Below are 24,264 nucleotides of genomic sequence, written 5' to 3'. Positions count from 1 at the left end.
CTGCTGCTGGTGGCACTGCCTACAGAGCTGGGCACCTGGGCAGCAGCTGCTGCTCTCCGGCTTCCCAGCTCTGAAGACAGCGCAGAGGTAAGGGTGGCAATATAGCAATCCCCCTACAATAGGCTTGCAACCTCCTTTTGGGTCGGGACCCCCAGTTTGAGAAGCATTGCAGAGAAATCACACATTTATTGCGGGTTGGTCACGGCATAAATAGCAAATTTTGCAGATGTATTACATGGCTATTTATTCTGTGACCAACTCGCAAAATGTGTGATTTCTCTGTATTTTAAGTAGACCCCTTCATATGATCTGGGATTGCTTATTGATTATTATGCATAATCATGCTGTTTACGTTAATAGCAGTCTGAAAGCCAGTATTAAGCATTTCATCAGGGCCTTTCTACTTGTGAATGTAAATGTAATGTTATCATTGCTCAGGAAACACAGATGATACTATTCAACCAGTAGAGTATCTAAATTAGACTACATTTTAAACTTTGTCTGATAAATTAATTACAAAAATAATTTCTATATACTGCTTGTGCATATATTTAACTCAGCACACTGAAGATAACTAAAAAGCTGTCATTTACTGCAATATGTTTTAATTTTCTAATGTTTCACCACTCTTCAAAGATAGAGATTGAGAAACCAATTAAATAAATGTGGGGTAGGTTTTCTGTATAAAGTGGTGGGTGAAAAGCTAATTTTTCTAGGTTTGCACTGGCAGGGAGACAAAAATTGACCTTTATCTGAAATTATAAGATTTGACTAAGGAAGACAGCAAGCCTTTCTGTTTTAAGATACAGATGAAAAACTTTTGCTTAAAGTTGTCTTTCCTTCTGCAGGGTTACACGTCTTTTTGGAATGATTGCATCTCCTCTGGGTTGCGTGGCTGTATGTTAATTGAATTGGCATTGAGAGGACGTCTTCAACTGGAGGCGTGTGGAATGAGGCGCAAAAGCCTATTAACAAGAAAGGTGAGAGAGAGAGGCAAACAAAATCTTATTTTTTTCTGTAGTGTTCTAAGCAATAGGCTAGGTGTAAATTAAAATTTGAATAATGAAAAAAAATCTTTTTCTGTATTGAGATATGTTACCCAATCATGGTCAGGGCCCAGATGTGCTAAGGGCTGTAGAGTATACTGATTATGTTGTAAAAAAGAAAAGGAGTACTTGTGGCACCTTAGAGACTAACAAATTTATTTGAGCATAAGTTTTCGTGAGCTACAGCTCACTTCATCGGATGCATTCGGTGGAAAATACAGTGGGGAGATTTATATACACACACAGAGAACTATTTCCGCATGTTATTTCTCTCCCCACCCCACCCCCCACTATTCCTCAGACGTTCTTGTTAACTGCTGGAAATGGCCCACCTTGATTATCACCACAAAAGGTTTTCCTCCTCCCCCCCCCCCTTCCTGCTGGTAATAGCTTATCTTAAGTGATCACTCTCCTTACAGTTTTCAGAGTAGCAGCCCTGTTAGTCTGTATTCACAAAAAGAAAAGGAGTTCTTGTGGCACCTTAGAGACTAACACATTTATTTGAGCATAAGCTTTCGTGAGCTACAGCTAGATGCATCCGCTGAAGTTAGCTATAGCTCACGAAAGCTTATGCTCAAATAAATTTGTTAGTCTCTAAGGTGCCACAAGTACTCCTTTTCTTTTTTGCGAATACAGACTAACACGGCTGCTACTCTGAAACCTGTGATTATGTTGTGTGTGTGTGTATATGCTTCAGCACCATTGCTACTCTGAAGAACTTTTAAAAGGAGTTAATGAATTGATGTGCATAACTTCAAAAAATTGAAGCATCTGGGCCCCCTGTTCAGTAAAATACTTAAGTATGTGCCTAATGTAGCACAAGATCCGTCTCACTGAAGTCAATGGAACTACTCATGTACTCTGAGTTGGGCATGTGCTTATGTACCTTATTGAATCAGGGCTCTAATTAAGCTAAAAATCTGAGTCAGTCTTTAATCCATCACTTTTGCACCTGGATTTTGCAGGTTTAAATTAAAGTAACTCTTTATTGAGATTCCTGTAATACTTGGGGGTTCTTAATCATAGCAGCGTTAATGGATATTTATAAAATCAAGTTATTGAAAAATGGTTAAATGTTGCCTTTTTACCATAAAATAAATGTACTTTTGTGGGCAGACTGACCTGTCAGCGTTATCTTTTGGTCAACTTTTTTTAAAGCAGAGTTTTTTGAAAACTTTCCAAACCTGCTCCCAACCTCCTCTACTTCTGAAGAATTGGACCTCTGTTCAGGCAGACAGATCTAACTACTGTTAAGTCTAGTCCAGCAGTATTCAGCCTTGATTTGTTTGCACAGAATCTTTCCCCTTCTCAAAGCCTCATACGGTTTCTTTGGTTTGTCAAACGTTCAAGAATGTTTCTTAAAGGCTATATTTATTCTGGATCCTCATACCAATACTGTTTTTCTTCCTAGAATTTTGTTAACTGTTTTTAATGAGAGTCTAAAAGATATATTATGTGAAATTATATGAATATGTGCACATGTGCAATCAGGAATAAAAACCAAATAGCCATCTTGCATTTTGTTTTGTTGTTGCTGTGTTTTTAAAAAATAAAATAAAAGAGAACTTGGAGTTAAAAGATGTTTCAGTCTTAGGCACTTTGTTTTTCTGGTGTGTGTTGCTGTTGAAAGAATACTTTTTTTGTCTCTGTATTCCCATCTTTCCATATATGAAAGACTTAACCTAAAACAGATTAAAAGGTTATGCGGTGCTTAAGGAATAGCAAAGCTATAGCAAAGGAATAGCAAAAGCCCTAAATGCTAATACACCTCTACCCAGATATAACACGACCAGATATAACACGAATTCGGATATAATGCAGTAAAGCAGCGCTCTGGGGCGCGGGGTTGCACGCTCCAGTAGATCAGCGCGTCAGCATGTCTGGCTCCGACATGCTGCTCTGAGCGGTGTGTTAAGGGTGCTGGGCCGAGGGGTTGGTTAAGGGGCAGAGGTTCTCGGGGGGGCGGTCGGGGACAGGGAGCGGGGGTGAGGGGTTGGTCGGTTCAGAGGTTCTGGAGTGGGGGGGAACGAGGGCGTTGGATAGGGTGTGGGAGTCCTGGGGGGCCTGTCAGGGAGCAGATGTGTGGATGGGGTGGGGGCAGTCAGGACAGGGAGCGCGGGGGAGTGTTGGATGGGTCAGGGGTTCTGAAGGGTCAGTCGGGGTGGGAAATGACTATTAATAATAGAAATACTCGAGGCCAAAGCAAGTTCGATATAACGCCGTTTCACCTATAACATGGTAAGATTTTTTGGCTCCCAAGGACCGCGTTATATCAGGGTAGCAGTGTAATAAAAATGTTGATCTTTCACATATCATACTTACAGGGGCACTTTCAAGGTTCATTTTCTTAGAATATGACCTACTTTTTTTTTTTTTTTTTTTTTTTTTTTTTTTTTTTTTTTTGGAAAAGCCATGCATTCTTTATTCCATAACAGTGGAGTGTGCATGCTTTTTACCAAAACAGATGCTAAAATATCAGCAACTTCATAATAAAAAGCGCACAAGAACATCTTGAAGAAAGTGATTTATTTTGAGCTTCAAAGAGAGACTTAAATACTGTGGCAAAAATATTGACATCATGAGGCCTATTGAAATGGATGGGAGAGTGGATTCAGTTTATCCATCTTATTTTGAAACATAGCAGATTAAAATCTGTGAAGTTTTGAGGATCACCCAGACCAGTAAGGGATTCTGTCAACGCCTGCCATGTAACTTTGGGTGCCTTAATGCTATGCTGCTGTGGATCACAGCTCACGCACCAATAGCCAGCGCATAAGTTTAAAGTTTCACTGTGGCTTCCACCAGCCTAGTGACTCTTTGCAGGGTAACCCCAACAGCCTTCCAGTCCTGAGTCTCTCCAAACACATCTGCCCACAGTTCTAAACTACCAGACCTTTGGACTTTCCTCCTCTGGTTCATCATTCCCAAAGGTGTGAAAACAGCCCCATATTATCAGTTCACTTTGGCACATGCACTCCACACAGTTTGCACAAGAGAACTGCTTGGGATAAAAAATAAACAAAAACATTTATTTAATAGAAAAATCACAGATTCAAAGATGAAATATTAAGGGAAAGAAAATGCGTATAAATTACATAAAATAAACATAAAGATGCAACTTCAGGCTTTACACTTCTATGTTAGATAAATTCACTTTTCTAATACCAGATATCTATTGCCTCTGAACAGTTTCCCAGCATGCCCCCACGTCCTAAAGGGGGCTCCAGCATTCACAGACAATGCCCCACCTTCTAGACTGTCCATGAGTTCTGCATAGCCTTCTCTTCAACCCTTTCTCTTTTAAGTGTTTTTAGGGGAGTTTTCTCTCAGACTATAGTGGTTCCTGGTAGGGGGAAATTCCCTCTTGACTGTAATGGTCCATCACTTGTCTTTTTCTGGTTATACCATGGATTGTTACTTGTGTCTGACTTTGGCTAAAATCTGGCTGAGGAGGAGAACCTCCCTTCTTTCAGGTGTATTTGAAATTGTAGTACAGATTATGAGCGTAGAATACTATGTATATAAATGTATAGATTCAAAACCACAGTCTGTATACATATCTCATAATGACCATCAAGTTCAGAACATTACAAGTTTTCATAAAAGACCTTACTCAACATATTTTTATGTATAATAACATTGTATACAAGCAGTTGATACAGTTGCTTATTCTTTGGGGTTCAGACCGCCTGTTCTCCCTGGGGGGTGCCTGAACTCTGATTGTCAGCCACACAAGTTAAAAATATCGGTTGACTTCATTAGCCTTCTTCTGAGCAAAAGTAATTTTCTTTATGGATATGAGACCCTCTAATACTTTTATTCTTTCATTATAAATGTTAAGGGTCTTATCTTTCCATTCTCTTGACAAAGTTCGCATTCACTCCAGGTGATGGGGGTTCAAAATGGTGTTATACTTAGGCATTTTTTTAAATTTAGGTGGTGCTTTTCGCCCAGAACACTTCTTTCCAATCAAATCCCCAGATTATTGGCATTCTGCGTCAATGTACTTGTGGTTCTCCTGGAACGTGGTTCTCTCATGTGGCCACAGAACTGCTTAACCTCGCATGTCAAGAATCAAATATCTGCTGCCAGCCTAATTTCCCATATTCATGTTACTTACAGCTCCAAAGACAGTTTGTTGAATCAGGAATTATATATGGCAGCCCTCTCTCTCTTGCCCCCCAATATTTCTCATGCTGTTGCAGACAAGTAAATATGGCGGTGATAGGTCTGAGCTGAGAGTAACTAGATGTTCAAGTAGGTTTTAAGGCATCCCCTTCCTACACTTGATCAACAGAGACCAATCCAAAATCCACTAGTGGGAGACTTTCAAGTGACTTCCTTGGGCATTGGAGTAGGTCCTAGGAAAGTGCACACATGTTCAGGTCAGGCAATCCTTTGGAATTGGGAAAGGAGAATGAACTGAGCAAAATAAATTATAAGAGTGTGCTGCTCAGTGCAGGGCAAGGCAAGGTGGATTGTAGTATACACTTTAAATCAGAGATCCCCAAACTGTGCGGCATGCGCCCCTCCCCCCCGAGGGACACAGTAGAATGTTGCGAGGAGGGAGTGGTACCCAGCTCCTCTCCTGGTCACGACCCTGGCTGCAGCTGCCGGCCCTGCACCCACGGCCCTCCCATTTGCAGGCGCCCCGGCTCCCAGCCTCGGCCCATTGGCGGAGCTCTGACCCCGCCCCCAGCTGTGGCCCCAGCCTTGGCCCCATTACCCCTGTCCGTGGCTTCTTCCCCGCGGCCCCGCTCCTGGCCCTGGCTGGGGGTGCAGATGAGTACAGGGGAAGGGGCGTGACCCTGAAAAGTTTGGGGACCACTAAATCATTATATTTACATTAAAAATTACTGATCTGTAGGTGGGGAACATACGTAGCTGGTTGTTATGGAAACTGTATGCTTCATGTTCTCTTCCTTCAGTAATCATGGCTTGCTGTGCTCCCGAAAAGTGTGGTACTTTTTATCACAAGCCTCTTCCATTTATTCTTCTACATAATGTCCCAAAACAAAAACTATTTGAAAGCAAAATGCAACTGTCAAATGTTAAGCAAGAGCATAAAGCAGACTTAAATGCTAAATTTGGAGATAAATACAGCAAAATCTAACATGCAAATTCATGGACTCTGCTAAACTTAAGGATGTCAGAATGATAGTTATTATTGGCAAGTCTCATGGCTTTATTGCAAGTCTTTTGATATGTTGGTGTTTCATCTAAAGCTATCTTGGAGACAACTGTTTGTCAGAATCAGCTTTCATGTGAAAAAAAATAGGTTTCTTATCCCAATTGTGGAGAAAACGTTGAAAATATGACTGACCCAGCTGCACCTTGAATGGTCAGAAACCAAAAGGCAGATAAAAAGAACCCAATATGTTATAATTTAAAAAAAATTGGAGAGGAAGGGAGGGTGACTCATAATTTTTGAATATTTAGGATTGGCAGCATTGAGTCAGACACCCATAAACAAGTGGATTACCAGACGAGGAGGTCCCATACAGTGAAGAACTTGCTTAAAGAGGAGAAGTTTCATATTTAGTACCACTCAACTCCAAAGCAGCACTGCTGCATTGTGGAAAATCAGCAGTTTAACTTCCATACAACAGAAATATGCATATTCAGCTTCAGGATATGAGACGTAACCAATAGATGGCCGATATTGGTTGGACCAGGTTCCTGTCAAAGTTACAGAATGACACGTTTGGCAAAAAAGTCAGCGGTCATTACCTTTGAAAATCAGGCCCTTAATCTCTCTCTGCCTGAGTTCACCAGACTAAAATAGATTTCTCCCTTGTGGGCACCTGGTGCTATAATTGATTTCCCAAGATCGTTTTCCCATTTAGCAGTGTGGAAAGGGCAGCGTAGTACTGACCTCCAGGGTGAAAACCCATGTCAAATTCAGTCCCTAAAGCGAAGCATTTAGAGCAGGCTTCTGCAAGGGCAGACACACATTCAGAGGATCTACAGAAGAGAGAAGAAAGAGAGGGTGATTGGGATTGCACAGCTGCTTGCCTCCATACAACAGTGCCCTGGGTAATCCAATTAACTTCCCCTTGAGCAGAAAACTGGAGAGTAAGAAACCATTTGAAGCAGGTCCCAGTATAGCAGGGAGATGAGAGAAAATGATGATGGGTAACTGGCTGCAGGTAAATGGCAAATTACATGATAAAATACTCCATTTTGAGGCATAATGGAAAAATACCTGATTCCATGGCCACAAAATTGCAGAGTCCATAGAGCTTTGATTGAGATGAATGGAGCAATTTACATTTCATAGAGCTGCTAATTTAGGCTGGCGTTGCTATATCGGTTTATGTTCGGTTCACCTTTTTGAGGCTATCTCCGCAACTGTAAATAGTAGCAAAAAACCTTGTTTTTAAATAAGAAAACAACCTCTCTGAAACCTGTTTACATCTCTTCAGGGAGTTATGATCCACAGGATGAGAAGGCAGAACTGCAAACAATCCCAATGCAACAGAAAGATAGGAAGAGGCCATTATGGCTCCATCAGGAGCTCTTTAATGACCTGAAAATAAAAAAAAGAATCCTACAGATAGTAGGAAACATGAACATATTGCTAATGATGAGTACAAAAGAATAGCACAAAGACGTAGGAATGAAATCAGAAAGGCTAAGGCACAAAATGAGTTACACCTGACAAAGGACATAGAAGTCAATAAGAAGAGCTTCTTTAAATATATTAGGAGCAAGAGAAAGACAAAGGAAAGTGTAAGTCCTCTACTTAGCGGACCAACAAGAGGAAGGAACACAAGCCAAAAAAAGGAAAGAACAAGTTAAAAAATATTTAGATAAGTTAAATATGTTCATGTTGGCACTGCCTGATGAAATTCATCCTTGGATACTTATGGAACTAGCTGAAGCAATGTTGGAACCATCATCATTTGTCTTTGAGAACTCTTGAGGACAGTGAGGTCTCAGAAGGCTGGAGAGTGGCAAACATAGTACTTATCTTTAAAAGGGTAACAAAGAGGACCCAGGGAATTAATAGACAAATCAGCATAACTTGATGTCTGGAAAGATACTGGAATAACTTTTATTAAACAATCAGTTTGTAAGCACATTGAGAATGATAGGGTGATGACAGATCAATCTTGGCTGTTACTTGAGAACAAATCATGCCAAACCAGCCGAATTTCCTTCTTTGACAGGGTTGCTGGCATAGTGGATCGGAGGGTGCTGTAGATGTGATATCTTGATGTTTAGTAAGCCTTTTGACAGTTTCACATGACATTCTCATAAGCAAACTAGGGAAATATGGTCTAGATGAAATTTGTATAAACTGAGTGCAAAACTGGTTAAAAGACCACACACACACAATGATCAGTGGCTCACCGTCAAACCTAGAGGACGTATCTAATGGTGTCCTGCAAGGTCTGATCTGGGTTTATTACTAATCAATATTTTCATTAATGACTTGGATAATGGAGTGGAGAATATGCTTATAAAACTTGCAGATGACATCAAGCTGGGAGGGGGTTGCTAGCCCTTGAAAGACAGCAGTAGAATACAAAATTACCTTGACAAATTGGAGAATTGATCTGATTTCAACAAGATGAAATTCAGTAAAGATAAGTGTGTAAAGTACTACAAAGAAAGAAGGAAGGAAAAATCAGATGTGCAGCTACAAAATGGGGAATAACTGACGAGGCAGTAGTACTGCTGAAAAGGATCTGGGAGTTATAAGGGATCTCAAATTGAGTGCGAGTCAACAATGTGGTAGACTTGCGACAGAGGCTAATATTATTCTGGGGTGTATTAACAGGAGTGTCATATGTAAGACAAGGGAGTAATTGTCCCACTCTACTTGGCACTAGTGAGGCTTCAGCTGTGGTACTGTGTCCAGTTCTGGGCGCCACATTTCATGAAAAATGTGGACAAATTGGAGAGTGTCCAGAGGAGAGCAACAAAAATAAGTTTTAGAAAAGCTGACCTATGAGGAAAGGTTTAAAAAAATCTGGCTGTGTTTAGTCTTGAAAAAAGAAGAATGTGGGGGGGGACCTGATTAGTCTTTAGATATGTGAAGGGCTGTTATAAAAAGGACAGTGATTGATCCTTCACCATGTCCACTGAAGGTAGGACAAGAACCAATCAACTTAATATGTAGCCAGGGAGATTTAGGTTTGGTATTAAAAACTATCTAACTATAAGGGTAGTTAAGCACTTCAATAGGCTTGCAAGGGAAGTTGTGGAATTCTTTAAGAACAGGTTAGACAGATACCTTACAGGGTGGTCTGGATAATCCTGCCTTAGTGCAGGGGGCTGGACTAGATGACCCCTCAAGGTTCCTGCCAGCCCTACATTTCTCTGAGTCTATATGAGTTTATGATAACCAGAAAAAGTAATAAAAAGAAAAGGAGTACTTGTGGCACCTTAGAGACTAACAAATTTATTAGAGCATAAGCTTTCGTGAGCTACAGCTCACTTCATCGGATGCATTTGGTGGAAAAAACAGAGGAGAGATTTATATACACACACACAGAGAACATGAAACAATGGGTTTATCATACACACTGTAAGGAGAGCGATCACTTAAGATAAGCCATCACCAGCAGCGGGGGGGGGGGGGAAGTAATAGTAAACTATGGCCCCTATTTGTTCTTGTGATTTAAAATGTCACGTGGATCTGTTCTTCCCACTTTGGCTGGGAATTAGATATGGATGCCTTGCCTATTAGAAATATAAACCTATGCACTTTGTGCCACAAACTAAGGAATTGTCTATTAATGCAGATCAGACCACCACATACCACTTGAATGTCTTTGGGCATTTGCTTCTATCAAGACTAATTTATTAGTTTTATGCTATCTGCTTTGAGTAGTATTTTCTTAGTTGTATGGCTTCACTAGATCGCATGCCCTGATTCTCATGGGTGACTTTAATTTTCCTGATATCTGCTGGGAGAGCAATACAGCGGTGCATAGACAATCCAGGAAGTTTTTGGAAAGCGTAGGGGACAATTTCCTGGTGCAAGTGCTAGGGGAGCCAACTAGGGGGAGCGCTTTTCTTGACCTGCTGCTCACAAACCGGGTAGAATTAGTGGGGGAAGCAAAAGTGGATGGGAATCTGGGAGGCAGTGACCATGAGTTGGTTGAGTTCAGGATCCTGACGCAGGGTAGAAAGGTAAGCAGCAGGATACGGACCCTGGACTTCAGGAAAGCAGACTTTGACTCCCTCAGGGAACAGATGGCCAGGATCCCCTGGGGGACTAACATGAAAGGGAAAGGAGTCCAGGAGAGCTGGCTGTATTTCAAGGAATCCCTGTTGAGGTTACAGGGACAAACCATCCCGATGAGTCGAAAGAATAGTAAATATGGCAGACGACCAGCTTGGCTTAATGGTGAAATCTTAGCGGATCTTAAACATAAAAAAGAAGCTTACAAGAAGTGGAAGGTTGGACATATGACCAGGGAAGAGTATAAAAATATTGCTCGGGCATGTAGGAAAGATATCAGGAGGGCCAAATCGCACCTGGAGCTGCAGCTAGCAAGAGATGTCAAGAGTAACAAGAAGGGTTTCTTCAGGTATGTTGGCAACAAGAAGAAAGCCAAGGAAAGTGTGGGCCCCTTACTGAATGAGGGAGGCAAGCTAGTGACAGAGGATGTGGAAAAAGCTAATGTACTCAATGCTTTTTTTGCCTCTGTTTTCACTAACAAGGTCAGCTCCCAGACTGCTGTGCTGGGCATCACAAAATGGGGAAGAGATGGCCAGCCCTCTGTAGAGATAGAGGTGGTTAGGGACTATTTAGAAAAGCTGGACGTGCACAAGTCCATGGGGCCGGACGAATTGCATCCGAGAGTGCTGAGGGAATTGGCGGCTGTGATTGCAGAGCCCTTGGCCATTATCTTTGAAAACTCGTGGCGAACGGGGGAAGTCCCGGATGACTGGAAAAAGGCTAATGTAGTGCCCATCTTTAAAAAAGGGAAGAAGGAGGATCCTGGGAACTACAGGCCGGTCAGCCTCACCTCAGTCCCTGGAAAAATCATGGAGCAGGTCCTCAAAGAATCAATCCTGAAGCACTTAGAGGAGAGGAAAGTGATCAGGAACAGTCAGCATGGATTCACCAAGGGAAGGTCATGCCTGACTAATCTAATCGCCTTTTATGATGAGATTACTGGTTCTGTGGATGAAGGGAAAGCAGTGGATGTATTGTTTCTTGACTTTAGCAAAGCTTTTGACACGGTCTCCCACAGCATTCTTGTCAGCAAGTTAAGGAACTATGGGCTGGATGAATGCACTATAAGGTGGGTAGAAAGCTGGCTAGATTGTCGGGCTCAACGGGTAGTGATCAATGGCTCCATGTCTAGTTGGCAGCCGGTGTCAAGTGGAGTGCCCCAGGGGTCGGTCCTGGGGCCTGTTTTGTTCAATATCTTCATAAATGATCTGGAGGATGGTGTGGATTGCACTCTCAGCAAATTTGCGGATGATACTAAACTGGGAGGAGTGGTAGATACGCTGGAGGGGAGGGATAGGATACAGAAGGACCTAGACAAATTGGAAGATTGGGCCAAAAGAAATCTAATGAGGTTCAATAAGGATAAGTGCAGGGTCCTGCACTTAGGATGGAAGAATCCAATGCACCGCTACAGACTAGGGACCGAATGGCTCGGCAGCAGTTCTGCGGAAAAGGACCTAGGGGTGACAGTGGACGAGAAGCTGGATATGAGTCAGCAGTGTGCCCTTGTTGCCAAGAAGGCTAATGGCATTTTGGGATGTATAAGTAGGGGCATAGCGAGCAGATCGAGGGACGTGATCGTTCCCCTCTATTCGACACTGGTGAGGCCTCATCTGGAGTACTGTGTCCAGTTTTGGGCCCCACACTACAAGAAGGATGTGGATAAATTGGAAAGAGTACAGCGAAGGGCAACAAAAATGATTAGGGGTCTAGAGCACATGACTTATGAGGAGAGGCTGAGGGAGCTGGGATTGTTTAGTCTGCAGAAGAGAAGAATGAGGGGGGATTTGATAGCTGCTTTCAACTACCTGAAAGGGGGTTTCAGAGAGGATGGCTCTAGACTGTTCTCAATGGTAGCAGATGACAGAACGAGGAGTAATGGTCTCAAGTTGCAATGGGGGAGGTTTAGATTGGATATTAGGAAAAACTTTTTCACTAAGAGGGTGGTGAAACACTGGAATGCGTTACCTAGGCAGGTGGTAGAATCTCCTTCCTTAGAGGTTTTTAAGGTCAGGCTTGACAAAGCCCTGGCTAGGATGATTTAACTGGGACTTGGTCCTGCTTTGAGCAGGGGGTTGGACTAGATGACCTTCTGGGGTCCCTTCCAACCCTGATATTCTATGATTCTATGATCACACTTTACACTGCTGAAATTCAGATTTTCATGTTCCTGCCCCAATAATAACTGGATGGCAGATCTTCACTTTTTAAAAAGTGGTTCTCCATTTTGCTGATATAGCAATATTCATAGAGTTTGAGGCCAGCAGGGGCCACCAGAGCATCTAGTCCAATCTCCTGTCTATCACAGGCCACCAACACACTAAATCAAACAATCCAGACACATGGGGTTGTCCCTCTTCCGCATCAGTAAGTGGAAATTGAAAACATTGGATTTTGAATTGTATCAGTCCCCATATCAAATGTGCTTGCTAGAACAGAGTGATTTAGTTGTTTCTAGAATGTTGAAGTCCAACCAATATTCAGACTAGATAGCAAATCACATCTAGAGGAAATTCATGTTTACCAGTCACCTGATAGCACCCAACTCCAGAAAGTTCTAATTTTATCACTATCATGGATTCCATGATTTTTGGGGGAAGGGTTAATTTAATAATCATGCTCTGACAGATAGGTAGTTAATATGATGGTAGACAGGGCTCTAAATGAGCATAGGATTGGGAAACAGCTGCTCTTGTAGTCTCTAAGGTGCCACAAGTATTCCTTTTCTTTTCTTAAATTCCTTGTAAGCTCTGCGGTTGGGTGGCCTGCCCGTGTACTCCATCTCCAAGGTGCAAGGGGTGGCAGGGACAAGACAGGGCTCAGGATGGAGGGAGCTTGCTGGCAACTGCTGCTGTATCTGAACTTGCTGATCTACTTAAAGAGGCCACACACACACACACACACTCACACTCTTTCTCTCTCTCTCTGTGTCTGTCATACTCACCTCCCCACACATACTTGGGTGGTGATGGTGGTTGTTGTTACTTCTTGATACTTCTTTCAAAGTGTGGTGTTTTAGTTTTTTAGGCATTTCATAATTTTTATTTCTCTCTCGCTTACATTTAATTCTTTGACTATTGAGTTCTAAAATGCCTAACCTGTCCTGGCTGGAGTAATTTTCCTATGGTAACTTTTTTAAAATATATATTATATCTAAGTTTTTGGTTTCTGCTGATGGTGCACATCCGCACAGTACCTCAATATGGTGCATATAACAAAATTTATTCTGCACATGGATGGAAAAAATTAGAAGGAACACTGCTCTTGTGTTGTAATTGCAGATTTGGGGCCTTAGACAAAAAACTTCCTGATTTCCCTGGAGTTCTGTGAGGATTGGTTTAGTTTTAAAGCACTTCAAAAATGAAAACTTGTGTAAGTGTTACAGATATTGAATAAAATGACTGGATTTTCTTCAAGAATGCCACTGATACTGTTGAGGCTCCAAGAAACCTGCATTTGAGAATGGGTCGCAGTTAAAATAATATCTCTCTCACTGTTGCATGGAATTGTTGCTATTGTTTAAATATACTAAAAATCGGTAATGCAATTCTTCTGCATTATGTCTTTAATGTAGAATATGAAATGAGAATTGTGCTGCATATATTTGCATGCAGTTACCCTTTTTTTTTTTTTTTTAAAGTAAATAAAAATCATGTCACCGGATGTCCACTGCTGAGCAGCAGTTTGCTATTTACAACGGAAAGAACATAACATTGTTATGGAAGAAATTGAATTGCACCTGGTAGGAGACCACAAAGAAACTTTGATTAATAGTTACCTGCAGAAATGTCAATTCTAAAAATTGAAGTGTAGTAAAGTTAAGCAATAAAGGTTACTTTGGATGGTTCAGTAAGTCTGACTAATAAAACTTGATTAGAGATTTTCTTTACATAATTAAGTTTCAAAGTTGGGAACAGTATTTGCAAAGTCTTTCTATAAATGACTCTACTTGATAATTACACAATACTTACTTTTCACAGTTAAATTCTTGGCGTCCTTAATTTTTGTACAGCAGAAGTACAAACTGGAAGTTACCAGATATGGTGAAATGAGGTTTTAAATAAAGCTGCCCTGCAGGTTCTTCAGAGAGAGAGAGGAAATTGTTTGCTGGTTTTTAAATTGGATTTAAATTGTTTCAAACAGGATGTTCCTGATCAAGATGTAATGTGTACTGTTGAGAATTGTAGATTAAATGTAATAGTGTTATGTGGTATTAAGGTGCATTTTTCTCGATGTTTAAGATGTATAAAATGAGATGAAGAGGGATGATGTGTAATGCATTCTTTTACTTTCCATCAGGTGATCTGCAAGTCAGATGCTCCCACAGGGGATGTTCTACTTGATGAAGCTCTGAAGCACATAAAGGAAACCCAGCCTCCTGAAACAGTACAAAACTGGATTGAACTGCTTAGTGGTAAGATATTGACATAGGATTTTTAAATATTTAAAAAATAATTCTTGTTAACAGTCATCACTGGATTAGAGGAAATATTGTAAGCTTCTTGGGGAAGTGACTGATCCTTGGTGTGTTGCAGCACTTATCAAAATGATGCCAGTTGGACAATACAGGTAACTGCTGGTATTGGCGTAACTAGCTAGAAGGGATCCAGATGTAAAATTTGGGGATACTATTTACCTGGCACATCAGATTTTGAGGGATATTAAGCCAAAATATTTGGGAACGCCACATCTCCTCTGTTGAGAAATAACAATTGAATCCACAATAACACAAGCCTTCCTCTCCAAATTACAAGAGCCTTTTTCCTCTTATCTGGAAGAAGGGATATCTTCAGTTCAGTTTACATCCTTATAGTTTACTGTTCATGTCCTCCAAAGATCTTGTCCACATCCTCCAGTGAAGAAATGGAAGTGAGGAACTGATATTTCAAATTTAAAACAAGGACATAATTAAATAAATTAAATTGGAGGTTTTATAAATCAAAACAAGCCCACAACTTCCTTTACTTTTGCTTCAGAATTCACCATTCAGAGAAACTTATAAAATATTTTGAAATTTGACTAATCAGAGGAGTCAGTTCTAATCTTTTTAGAATGAAGAATGCAAGATGACTTATTTGGGCACAATTGCCTTGATATAGTTCCACAAATAGGTATTAAGAGATGGAATGCAAATTAGATTAACATTTTCTTCAGTAATGGTATAATTGCAAGTACACTTAAATCCATGACAATTGTTCTCCACATAGTGCATCAGTTGCACTGAAATGAAAAGGGAATTCTACCACTGAATTCTGATCATCTTGTTTTGTGCAGTACCTTTCCATCTCAGTGTAGCAAGACTCATTACAAAGTTGTTTGTCTGCAGGATGGATTAATTTAAATCAAAATGTTTAATCTTGTTTCACCTTTGTACTTTTTAGGAATTTTCCTAAAAAATGGTTCATTCTCATAGGTTGGTATAAGCACTGAAATGTGTTGATTTGCAAACATTAAATAGCCTTTTATGTTAAATATGGTACTCATTTTTTTGCTAACCAGGGGATACGCTATCTATACTCATTTATTTAAGCAGTTATATAACTTAAGTATACATTTATTTGGATTCTTAATTTTTACATTATTTATGTTAGAAAATGGTGAATGATACATTTCTTATTTGCTAGATGACATTTTATTCAGGATTTGTCAAGCTGTATTTTGATGGAAACTAGAATTAAAATGGAACACAAGGGAAAAAATAAGTTTTGCATTTTAAACTAATTTATTAAACAAAAGAAGCATTAATTGTAGTTAGTGAATTAACTGTTTTTGGTCACCATGTGCCAGATTTTCAAAAGTATTTATGTGCAGACGGATGCCTAATGGGATTTTCAAAAGTAGCTAGGTGTCTAACTCGCGCTAAATCAAGATGAAATCAACCTACTTAGGCACTGTTTAAATATCCCACTGGCATCTCTTTGCATTATCTGACTTTAAAAATCTGGCCCCATAACTTTTAAGTTTTTAGAATTGGTGGATTTCACCTCCCACCTCCTCGTTGTATTTATTGACTAGGAAAGGAACATAACTATACTGGGTCAGGCCAGTGGTGCATCTCGCCCAGTATTGTATCTTGTGACAGTGGATGGTGCAAGATGCTTCAGAGGGAATGAACAGAACAGGGCAATTATCAAGTGATCCATTCCCTGTCGTCCAGCCCCAGTTTCTGTTAGAGTTTTAGGGACACCCAGAGCATGTGGCTGCATTCCTGATTATCTTGGCTAATAGCCATTGATGGACTTATCCTCATTCTTTTTTGAACCCAGTTAATACTTTTGGCCTTCACAGCATCCCCTGGCAATGAGTTCCACAGGTTGACTGTGCGTTGTGTGAAGAATTACTTTCTTATGTTTGTTTTAAACCTGCTGCCTATCAACTTCATTTGGTGACTCCTAGTTCTTGTGTTATGTGAAGGGGTAAATAACACTTCTCTATTTACTGTCTTTACTCTGTTCATGATATTATAAACCTGTATCAGATCCCCCCTTAGTGGTCTCTTTTCCAAGCTGAACGATCACAGTGTTTTTAATCTCTCCTCATATGGAAGCTGTTCCATGCTTCTAATCATTTTTGTTGCCCTTCGCTGTACTTTTTCCAATTTTAATGTATCTTTTTAGAAATGAAGCAACCAGAACTGCACTCAGTATTCAAGGTGTGGGTGTACATTGGATTTATATAGTGGCATTATGATATTTCTTGTTTTATTATCTAACCCATTCCTAATGGTTTCTGACATTCTGTTCACTGCCGTTGCACACTGAGCAGATGTTTCCAGAGAACTATCCACGGTGACTCCAAGAGCTCTTTCCTGAGTGGTAACAGCTAATTTAGGTCCAGCACCATTTTTTATGTATAGTTGGGATTATATTTTCCAATGTGCATTACTTTGCACTTATTAACATTGAATTTCATCTGCTGTTTTGTCACCCAGTTTTGAGAGCTCCCTTTGTAACTCTTCATAGTCTGTTTTGGACTTAACTATCTTGAGTGATTTTATATCATCTGCAAACTTCGCCACCTTACTGTTTACCCCATTTTCCAGATCATTTATGAATATATTGGACAGCACTGGTCCCAGTACAGAACCTTGGGGAATCCCGCTGCTTACCTCTCTCCATTGTGAAAACTGACCATTTATTCCTACCCTTTGTTTCTTGTCTTTTAACCAGTTACTGATCCATGAGTGGAATTTCCCTCTTATCCCATGACTGCTTACTTTGCATAAGAGCCTTTGGTGAGGGACCTTGTCAAAGACTTTCTGAAGGTCCAGCCAAGTACTGTATATCCAGTGGATCACCCTTGTCCACATGCTTATTGACACCATCAAAGAATTCTGATAGGTTGGTGAGGCATGATTTCCCTTTACAAAAGCCATGTTGGCTCCCCCCCCCAACATATTGTATTCATCTGTGTGTCTGATAATTCTGTTCTTTACTATAGTTTCATCCAATTTGCGTTGTACTGAAGTTAGGCTTACTGGCCTGCAATTGCCAGAATCGCCTCTGGGGCCTTTTTTAAAAGTTGGCATTACATTAGCTATCCTCCAGTCATCCGGAACAGAGGCTGATTTAAATGATAGGCTACATACTACAGTTAATTGTTCTGCAATTTTATATCTGAGTTCCTTTGGAACTCAAGTAAATACCATTTGGTCCTGGATACTTATTACTGTTTAACTTATCAGTTTGCTCCAAAATCTCCTCTACTGACACCTTGTGCTGGAACAGTTCCTCAGATTTGTTACCTAAAAAGAATGGCTCATGTGTAAGAATCCCCCTCGCATCCTCTGCAGTGAAGCCCCATGCAAATAATTTGTTTACCTTCTCCACAAGGGCCTTGTCTTCCTTGAATGTTCCTTTAGTACCTTGATTGTCCAGTGGCCATATTGATTGTTTGGCAGGCTTTCTGTTTCTCGTGTATTTATCTTTTTTTTTTTTTTTTTTGCTGTTAGTTTTTTTTGTCTTTTGCTAGTTGCTTTTCAGATTTGTTTTTGGCCTGCCTTATTATACTTTTCCACTTGACTGTCCAGAGTTTATGCTTCTTTGTATTTTCCTCTGTAAGATTTGACTTCCAATTTTAAAAGGATATATTTTTGCCTCTAACTGCCTCTTTTACGCTGTTTAGTCACACTGGCAGTTTTTTGGTTCTCCTACTGTTTTTTTTTTATTTGAGGTATGAGGTATTTCTTTTGAGCCTCTATTGTGTTGTTTTTAAATAGTTTCCATGCAGCTTGCAGGCATTTTACTCCTTTCATTTCTTTTTAACTAGGTTCCTCGTATTTGTGTAGTTCCCCTTTTTGAGGTTAAATGCTATTGTGGTGGATTTCTTTCCTCCCTCCTCCCCCCCAGAAAGATATTAAATTTAATTACATTATGGCTGCTTTTACTAAGCAGGTCAGCTCTATTCACCTCTTGAACCAGATCCTGTGTGCCACTTAGGACTAAAAAAGCTTTCTTGCTTTTTCAGCTCCCAACTAGTTTCTCAGTTTTGAATGAAATAGTCCACATGAAGAAAATATTCTTTTTGCACCAGCTGCTAGTAAACTAAAATCAAAAGTAATTAAGGCAAAAGGTTCTCTGCACAGCAGAAACTAAAGGTACTTTCTTACATTTTTAAAAATGTAAATTCCAGCATTTTCTCCATTATAAAGACTGAAAATAATATAGATACTTAATGCAATGCATAACGCTGTGACATATTTATAAAACTTGAGTTGACCTCAAATATGGTGTTCCCCCTGATGCTATATATAAATTAAAAAATTAGCACCATCCAACTCATTAAAATTTGAGGAGGGCTCATTGATGCAGCATATTTTATTTATTTATTTTAATTATTTGACTAGAATATAGTAAAATTATGCCTTAACATAAATTGTCATAATTTCAATTTTAATTTTAAACAAGTTTGTTAAACAAAAATGTATCTGATTTTTTCAAAATCATCATTTTTATTCGCCCTGTTTGTCTCTATTACTTCACCCAGAATGCAAATGAAATGCAGCTACTCTTAAATGGATTGCAGTTGTTGTTGAACAATACAGAGCAACACGATGCAGTTTAGAAAAGAGAGTGAAGAAAACTACCATGTTCAGTGGAAACTACAATGTGCCTTCAGGATAGGCAGAATGAAGTTAGAGGGCTAAAAATCAATAGATTAGATTTTTAGATTTAGATTTTTTCCCCCTTGTGTGTAGCACAAATAATTCAGACCAATATTTAAATTAGAGAGGAGTCTCATTCCTTCCCTCCCTCTTCACTGATTCACTTTTTCTCTCACTTCATTTCCTACTTCACATTCATTATCACTCCTCTCTTTCACTATGCATGAATTAATGTGAGAGGGAAAGAAAGGAGAAGAGGGGAAGGAACAGTTTTGTGGTTTAGTGGGAATTCTGGTTAACAGCCCCCTAATCTTGCAAATATTTCTACAGGTTGTAAAGGCATTTGCTTTTCTTATCCAAAATACGTCATTCATATTAGCACACTGCCCCTTTCCCCATGCTGAGCATACTAGGCCAGTACTGATTCAAAGATCATGTAATGTGTCCTTTAAGGTTTCATCCATATTTTGACCTGGTTTGACTCTTCTGAGTGTTGAGTTCTGAGGAGATCAGAGCCTAAGGTGGATATGCCTGAAAGCTAGATCACTCCTCTTTATACTCTATTATTTGGTGGCTGGTTTTGAGGTAGGATTTTGGAATCCTTGGTTTAGAGAACTGATTTTTGAAGAACAATACTTGGATTTTTAAATAGACTTCACAACAACACACAGTTTTTGTTTTTTAGTATTTTGGCTGAAGACTTTTCCTGGGGAAAAGCCATTCTTACCTTAAATTAGTACAGTATAATGTAAGTGGGGGAGAAAGGAATATTTAAGAGGGTTGCTTACATGACATCTTTCAGAGCCATCATGGATGTGCAAATTGGGCCATTTTAAGGCAACGTTTGTCAAGCAGGTGTGATTCCTAAGTTAATCCTTAGGGAAAGCAGCCTATAGAACATGCAAACTTGTGTCAGAACATCCACTGTTTCTGAAAATACAACCACCATGTCTAAATCTCTAGTAGTGCAGTTCCATGTAGTTTAGAGGCTTGGACACAAGATGTCACCAAACTACTCATTTTATTAGCACCAACGATCTACATCTGAGTAGTACAAACACCTAAAAAAGCAAGGAAACAATTAGCTAATATTCCCTACTTACTTTCTCTTAGTGTGATCCATTATTTAGGCACAGTTTCAGGACCCACTGGAGGAAACCGCATTGAATCAGGCAGGACTTGTAGAGAACCCTGTGTTGTTCACTTGGCAATAATGTCCATGCTGAAGGAGTCATAAGGTCACAGGATCTTTGAGTCACACTGCAAAACTTTAGTCAGTTTTTGATTACGTATGTAACTTATTGCATATACATGTGCAGCACACTCTGTGTTTCCTTGAAATGTTCTGAAGGAATTATGCCCTCTACAATTTAAACATTTTTATTGTATATTTGCAAAATGGCATTTTCAAAGGCCTGTAACTTGCCAAATCGGAACATTTGTCATAGAAATGTACGAAAGCCCTTATGAAGAAGAACTATCTCCATGCCAAATTTTAACTTTCATCTCCTTGCTGGCTTTTCAAAAAGATATTTTTTTTTATATGAGGGAAACTTTTGTTTGGTTGGTTTTTTTGGGTCTTTTCTTTTTCTTTTCTTTTCTTTCTGAAAAAATTCACCTTCAACAGACTAGACATCTAAAATTTCAGTCCACAAGATGAATGCTTAAACAGATTACAGGTGACTAAAAACAAGAGTTAAATTGAAATGTTTGTCAATCTTAGCTATAGCAGTAACCATTGCTGTAATATTCTGCGCTTATTCACATGGTTTTACCCCAAAATTTTAAAAAGTATTTTACTTAACCTTAAATATTTTTTTTTCTCCTTTAACAGTGTGTTTGGAAATTCCTTCCCTTATTTCATGTAAACATCATAGCTTTCTTCAGGCATTATGAGAAGACATATAGTAGAGGGTGGATGGTTGCCTTTATCTCAGATTTGTCTATAAAAAGGACATGAGTATAAAACTAACCAGATAAAGCAATGAGAAGGATATCTGGGCTAAGAATCAGCATTAGCACAACTTTGTGGCAGAAAGAATGGTAATCGCTGAAAATGTCAGTTTCCCAGCATTTTCAAGTGGCAGTGCTGAAAATGGACAACTGGGAAAGATTGGAGAGACATTTTCTTCGCTAAGAATTATTTTTATTCATAGTTTTCCTCTGTTTCTTCTCCACTTTCCATTGTTTTCTTACATACATAAGTGATGACCAATATATAGTTGTAACAAACTCATCACTTAGCTTGCATTTCACCTTCAACAGAGTGCAAACAAACCAGCTGTATGTTTTATGTAAGTTTGAGTGCCCTAAAGTTGTTCAAGGAGGCACTCTTACGTTCAACTTGTCTAAGCCTAATCTGCTGGCCAAAGGTTAGAAGAGAGCTGCCAGTAGTAGTATGGCATCTTTCTGCCCTAAGTCGCTATATTAATTGAAGCCTTTATTTCTACACTACAGAAAAAAAGGAAACACTTATTCTTGTTAATAGTCAAGGTAGGAGCTAAACCTTGATTAACTGATTTTTTTAAAATCTTTTTTAGGTGAGACATGGAATCCATTAAAATTGCACTACCAGTTACGAAATGTGCGTGAACGATTAGCTAAAAACCTAGTGGAAAAAGGTGTATTGACGACAGAGAAACAGAACTTCCTTCTTTTTGACATGACTACCCACCCTCTCACCAACAACAATATAAAACAGCGCCTCATCAAGAAAGTTCAAGAAGCAGTTCTTGACAAATGGGTGAATGACCCTCACCGCATGGACAAGCGCTTGCTGGCTCTCATTTACTTAGCCCATGCTTCAGATGTCCTTGAGAACGCTTTTGCCCCTCTACTGGATGAGCAGTATGATTTAGCCACAAAGAGAGTGCGGCAGCTTCTGGATTTAGACCCTGAAGTTGAATGTCTGAAGGCCAACACAAATGAGGTCCTGTGGGCTGTTGTAGCCGCCTTCACAAAATAACTGTGATCAGATTGAAGTGTTCTTCTTTATGTCAAGCAGTTGTTTCTCTTCTATTGACTATTCATGTTTTCTGTAATTTGTACCTTCTCACATGATGAATCAGCTCTTGTTTCACAGGAATGATAGGTGGTGTATTCTCCCTTTGTGTATCTGTATACGGATTCTGCTGGTACAAGAGGCTTTCCTGTTTAAAAAAATTTTGCTGCCATATTGGCATTCCATTCCGTATTAAATTACAGTTACCTGAAATTCTTAGTTTAATCTATTTTTCACTCTTTGGTTGCTGAAATGGTTTAACTTGGAAAGCACCTCAAGGAAGAAATGTGCATGCGCTATTGGATCACCAAGTCTCGGGTTGATGCAGATGTGTACACGCGTCAGTAGCATTTTGCCACGTAGTTCACAAAGTCACAAAAAGGCCTTTTAAATCACCAAAGTTAAATATTGAAGTGTCTAACAGGACATTTTATATTTAGACATTGGTTCAAATGTGCTTAACAAAATTATTTTAAAATTAGAATATCCATTAAATATCTCCGTAAATAGTTAATGTAAAATGTCCCATAAGTTTTACCTCTCAAGTAAATCTCTTGTGTACTTACATTTTGTTATATTACAACTCTGAATTACGAGGCTAGTGTAGAAAGGTCCAGTTGTTTCACAAAGCAGTTTTGGGATGGAATACATTCCATTATATTCTGTATATAGTTTGAATTGTATATTAACAGCCCTCCATCTTTGTATTTTGCAAGATATAATTAGTTGTACACCTGTGCCCCTTACTTGTTTTCAGCCATTGCCATTGCAGGGAAAGATGAGCCTCTTATAAAGAGCATGTGTGTGAACTCTGTGTGTTCCCAATGTCTATGGAGTTGTACCATCCAGGTACAATTCAGCCTACGCATCGCCTTTTATAATGTTTGATGTATGGAAAGGAGACCAGTTGCTTTCATTGTTTATATTATTTCTGTATGAAAGAGGCTTGTGACCAGTACAGTTCTTGAGTGCAGTTTTTAATTTTGTTCACAAGTTAATGTTTGTCTCTTAAATGTCATAATCTACTTACAAAAAAAATCAAATGTCAAACCTAGGAGGTCTTGCATGTAAATTGTTAGCAAGTAATGACTACAGTTCAGATGAGTAAGATTTCTGTAATGGGAAGCTCTACTACGTTATTTTATATACAATTATGTTGATTAGCACAATGTAAAAAATATAAACTTTGGCTTTTAAAAGTTTATTACCTCTTTACCACTGCTTGTTATCTGCTGCTGGTTTCACAGTGTAAATATTATGCATTGAGCAAATTAAACATTATTTTTTTTTGTCATAACATACATACTAATAGTGGGGCTTACAGGTGTTTAGAATCTTTTTGGTTAACATTCAGAGCAAAAATACTAAGTGGTGTATAACTGTAGACTTGAAGTTTAAGGGATCCCTAATCTGTATACTAGCTTTTTACCTACAGTAAATAAACTATGATCTTGAAAGTGCCTGAAACAGAGCAAGCATGTCATTTGTGTTTTGTGTTAACTAGAAAAATCTTATTTTGAGTTGAACGTTTTAGTTGATATCCCTTTTATTGGAAGGAGATTGTCTTTACATTGTGAATGAAATATAGAATGGTTGTTATTGCCAGTGTTAGTGTCTCATGTGTCCTGCAGATTTGGGTGACTGGTATGAGACAATCTAAAGCTGGATAATAGAATGCAGTTGTATGTGTCACAGTTAAGGCTAGGCTGAAAAGCAGTGCTCTTCCACTTTGAGACCTCTCAAAGTGGAAGAGCACTGCTTTTCAGCCTAGCCTTAACTGGGCCCCCAGTTTTACACCCACAGTTTACTTTTGATCACTGATATTGTGGTTGATTTTTCAGGTACAATCAGGTAATTAAATCTAAATGACCTCAATTCACTGCGTTTATAATTTGTGGGAAATGAATTGAGCCTGGTG

The 24,264-nt window shown here is 39.3% G+C and overlaps 1 protein-coding gene across 1 annotated transcript in view; it reads left to right on the top strand.

Moving 5' to 3' along the window:
- Positions 1–23,817, top strand: part of GOLPH3 (golgi phosphoprotein 3) — a 46,261-nt gene extending 22,444 nt beyond the window's left edge. The window contains exons 2-4 of the mRNA XM_038403314.2: positions 849–980; positions 14,542–14,656; positions 21,886–23,817. Of these exons, the coding sequence (XP_038259242.1) occupies positions 849–980; positions 14,542–14,656; positions 21,886–22,310 (672 nt within the window). The 3' untranslated portion in view covers positions 22,311–23,817. The remainder of the gene's footprint in view (positions 1–848; positions 981–14,541; positions 14,657–21,885) is intronic.
- Positions 23,818–24,264: the final 447 nt, after the last annotated feature.

Source organism: Dermochelys coriacea, chromosome 5 (assembly GCF_009764565.3).
Source record: "Dermochelys coriacea isolate rDerCor1 chromosome 5, rDerCor1.pri.v4, whole genome shotgun sequence".
Lineage (NCBI taxonomy): Eukaryota > Metazoa > Chordata > Testudines > Dermochelyidae > Dermochelys > Dermochelys coriacea.
Note: the sequence above shows the minus strand (reverse complement) of the source record. Positions and strands in the feature narration are given on the sequence as shown.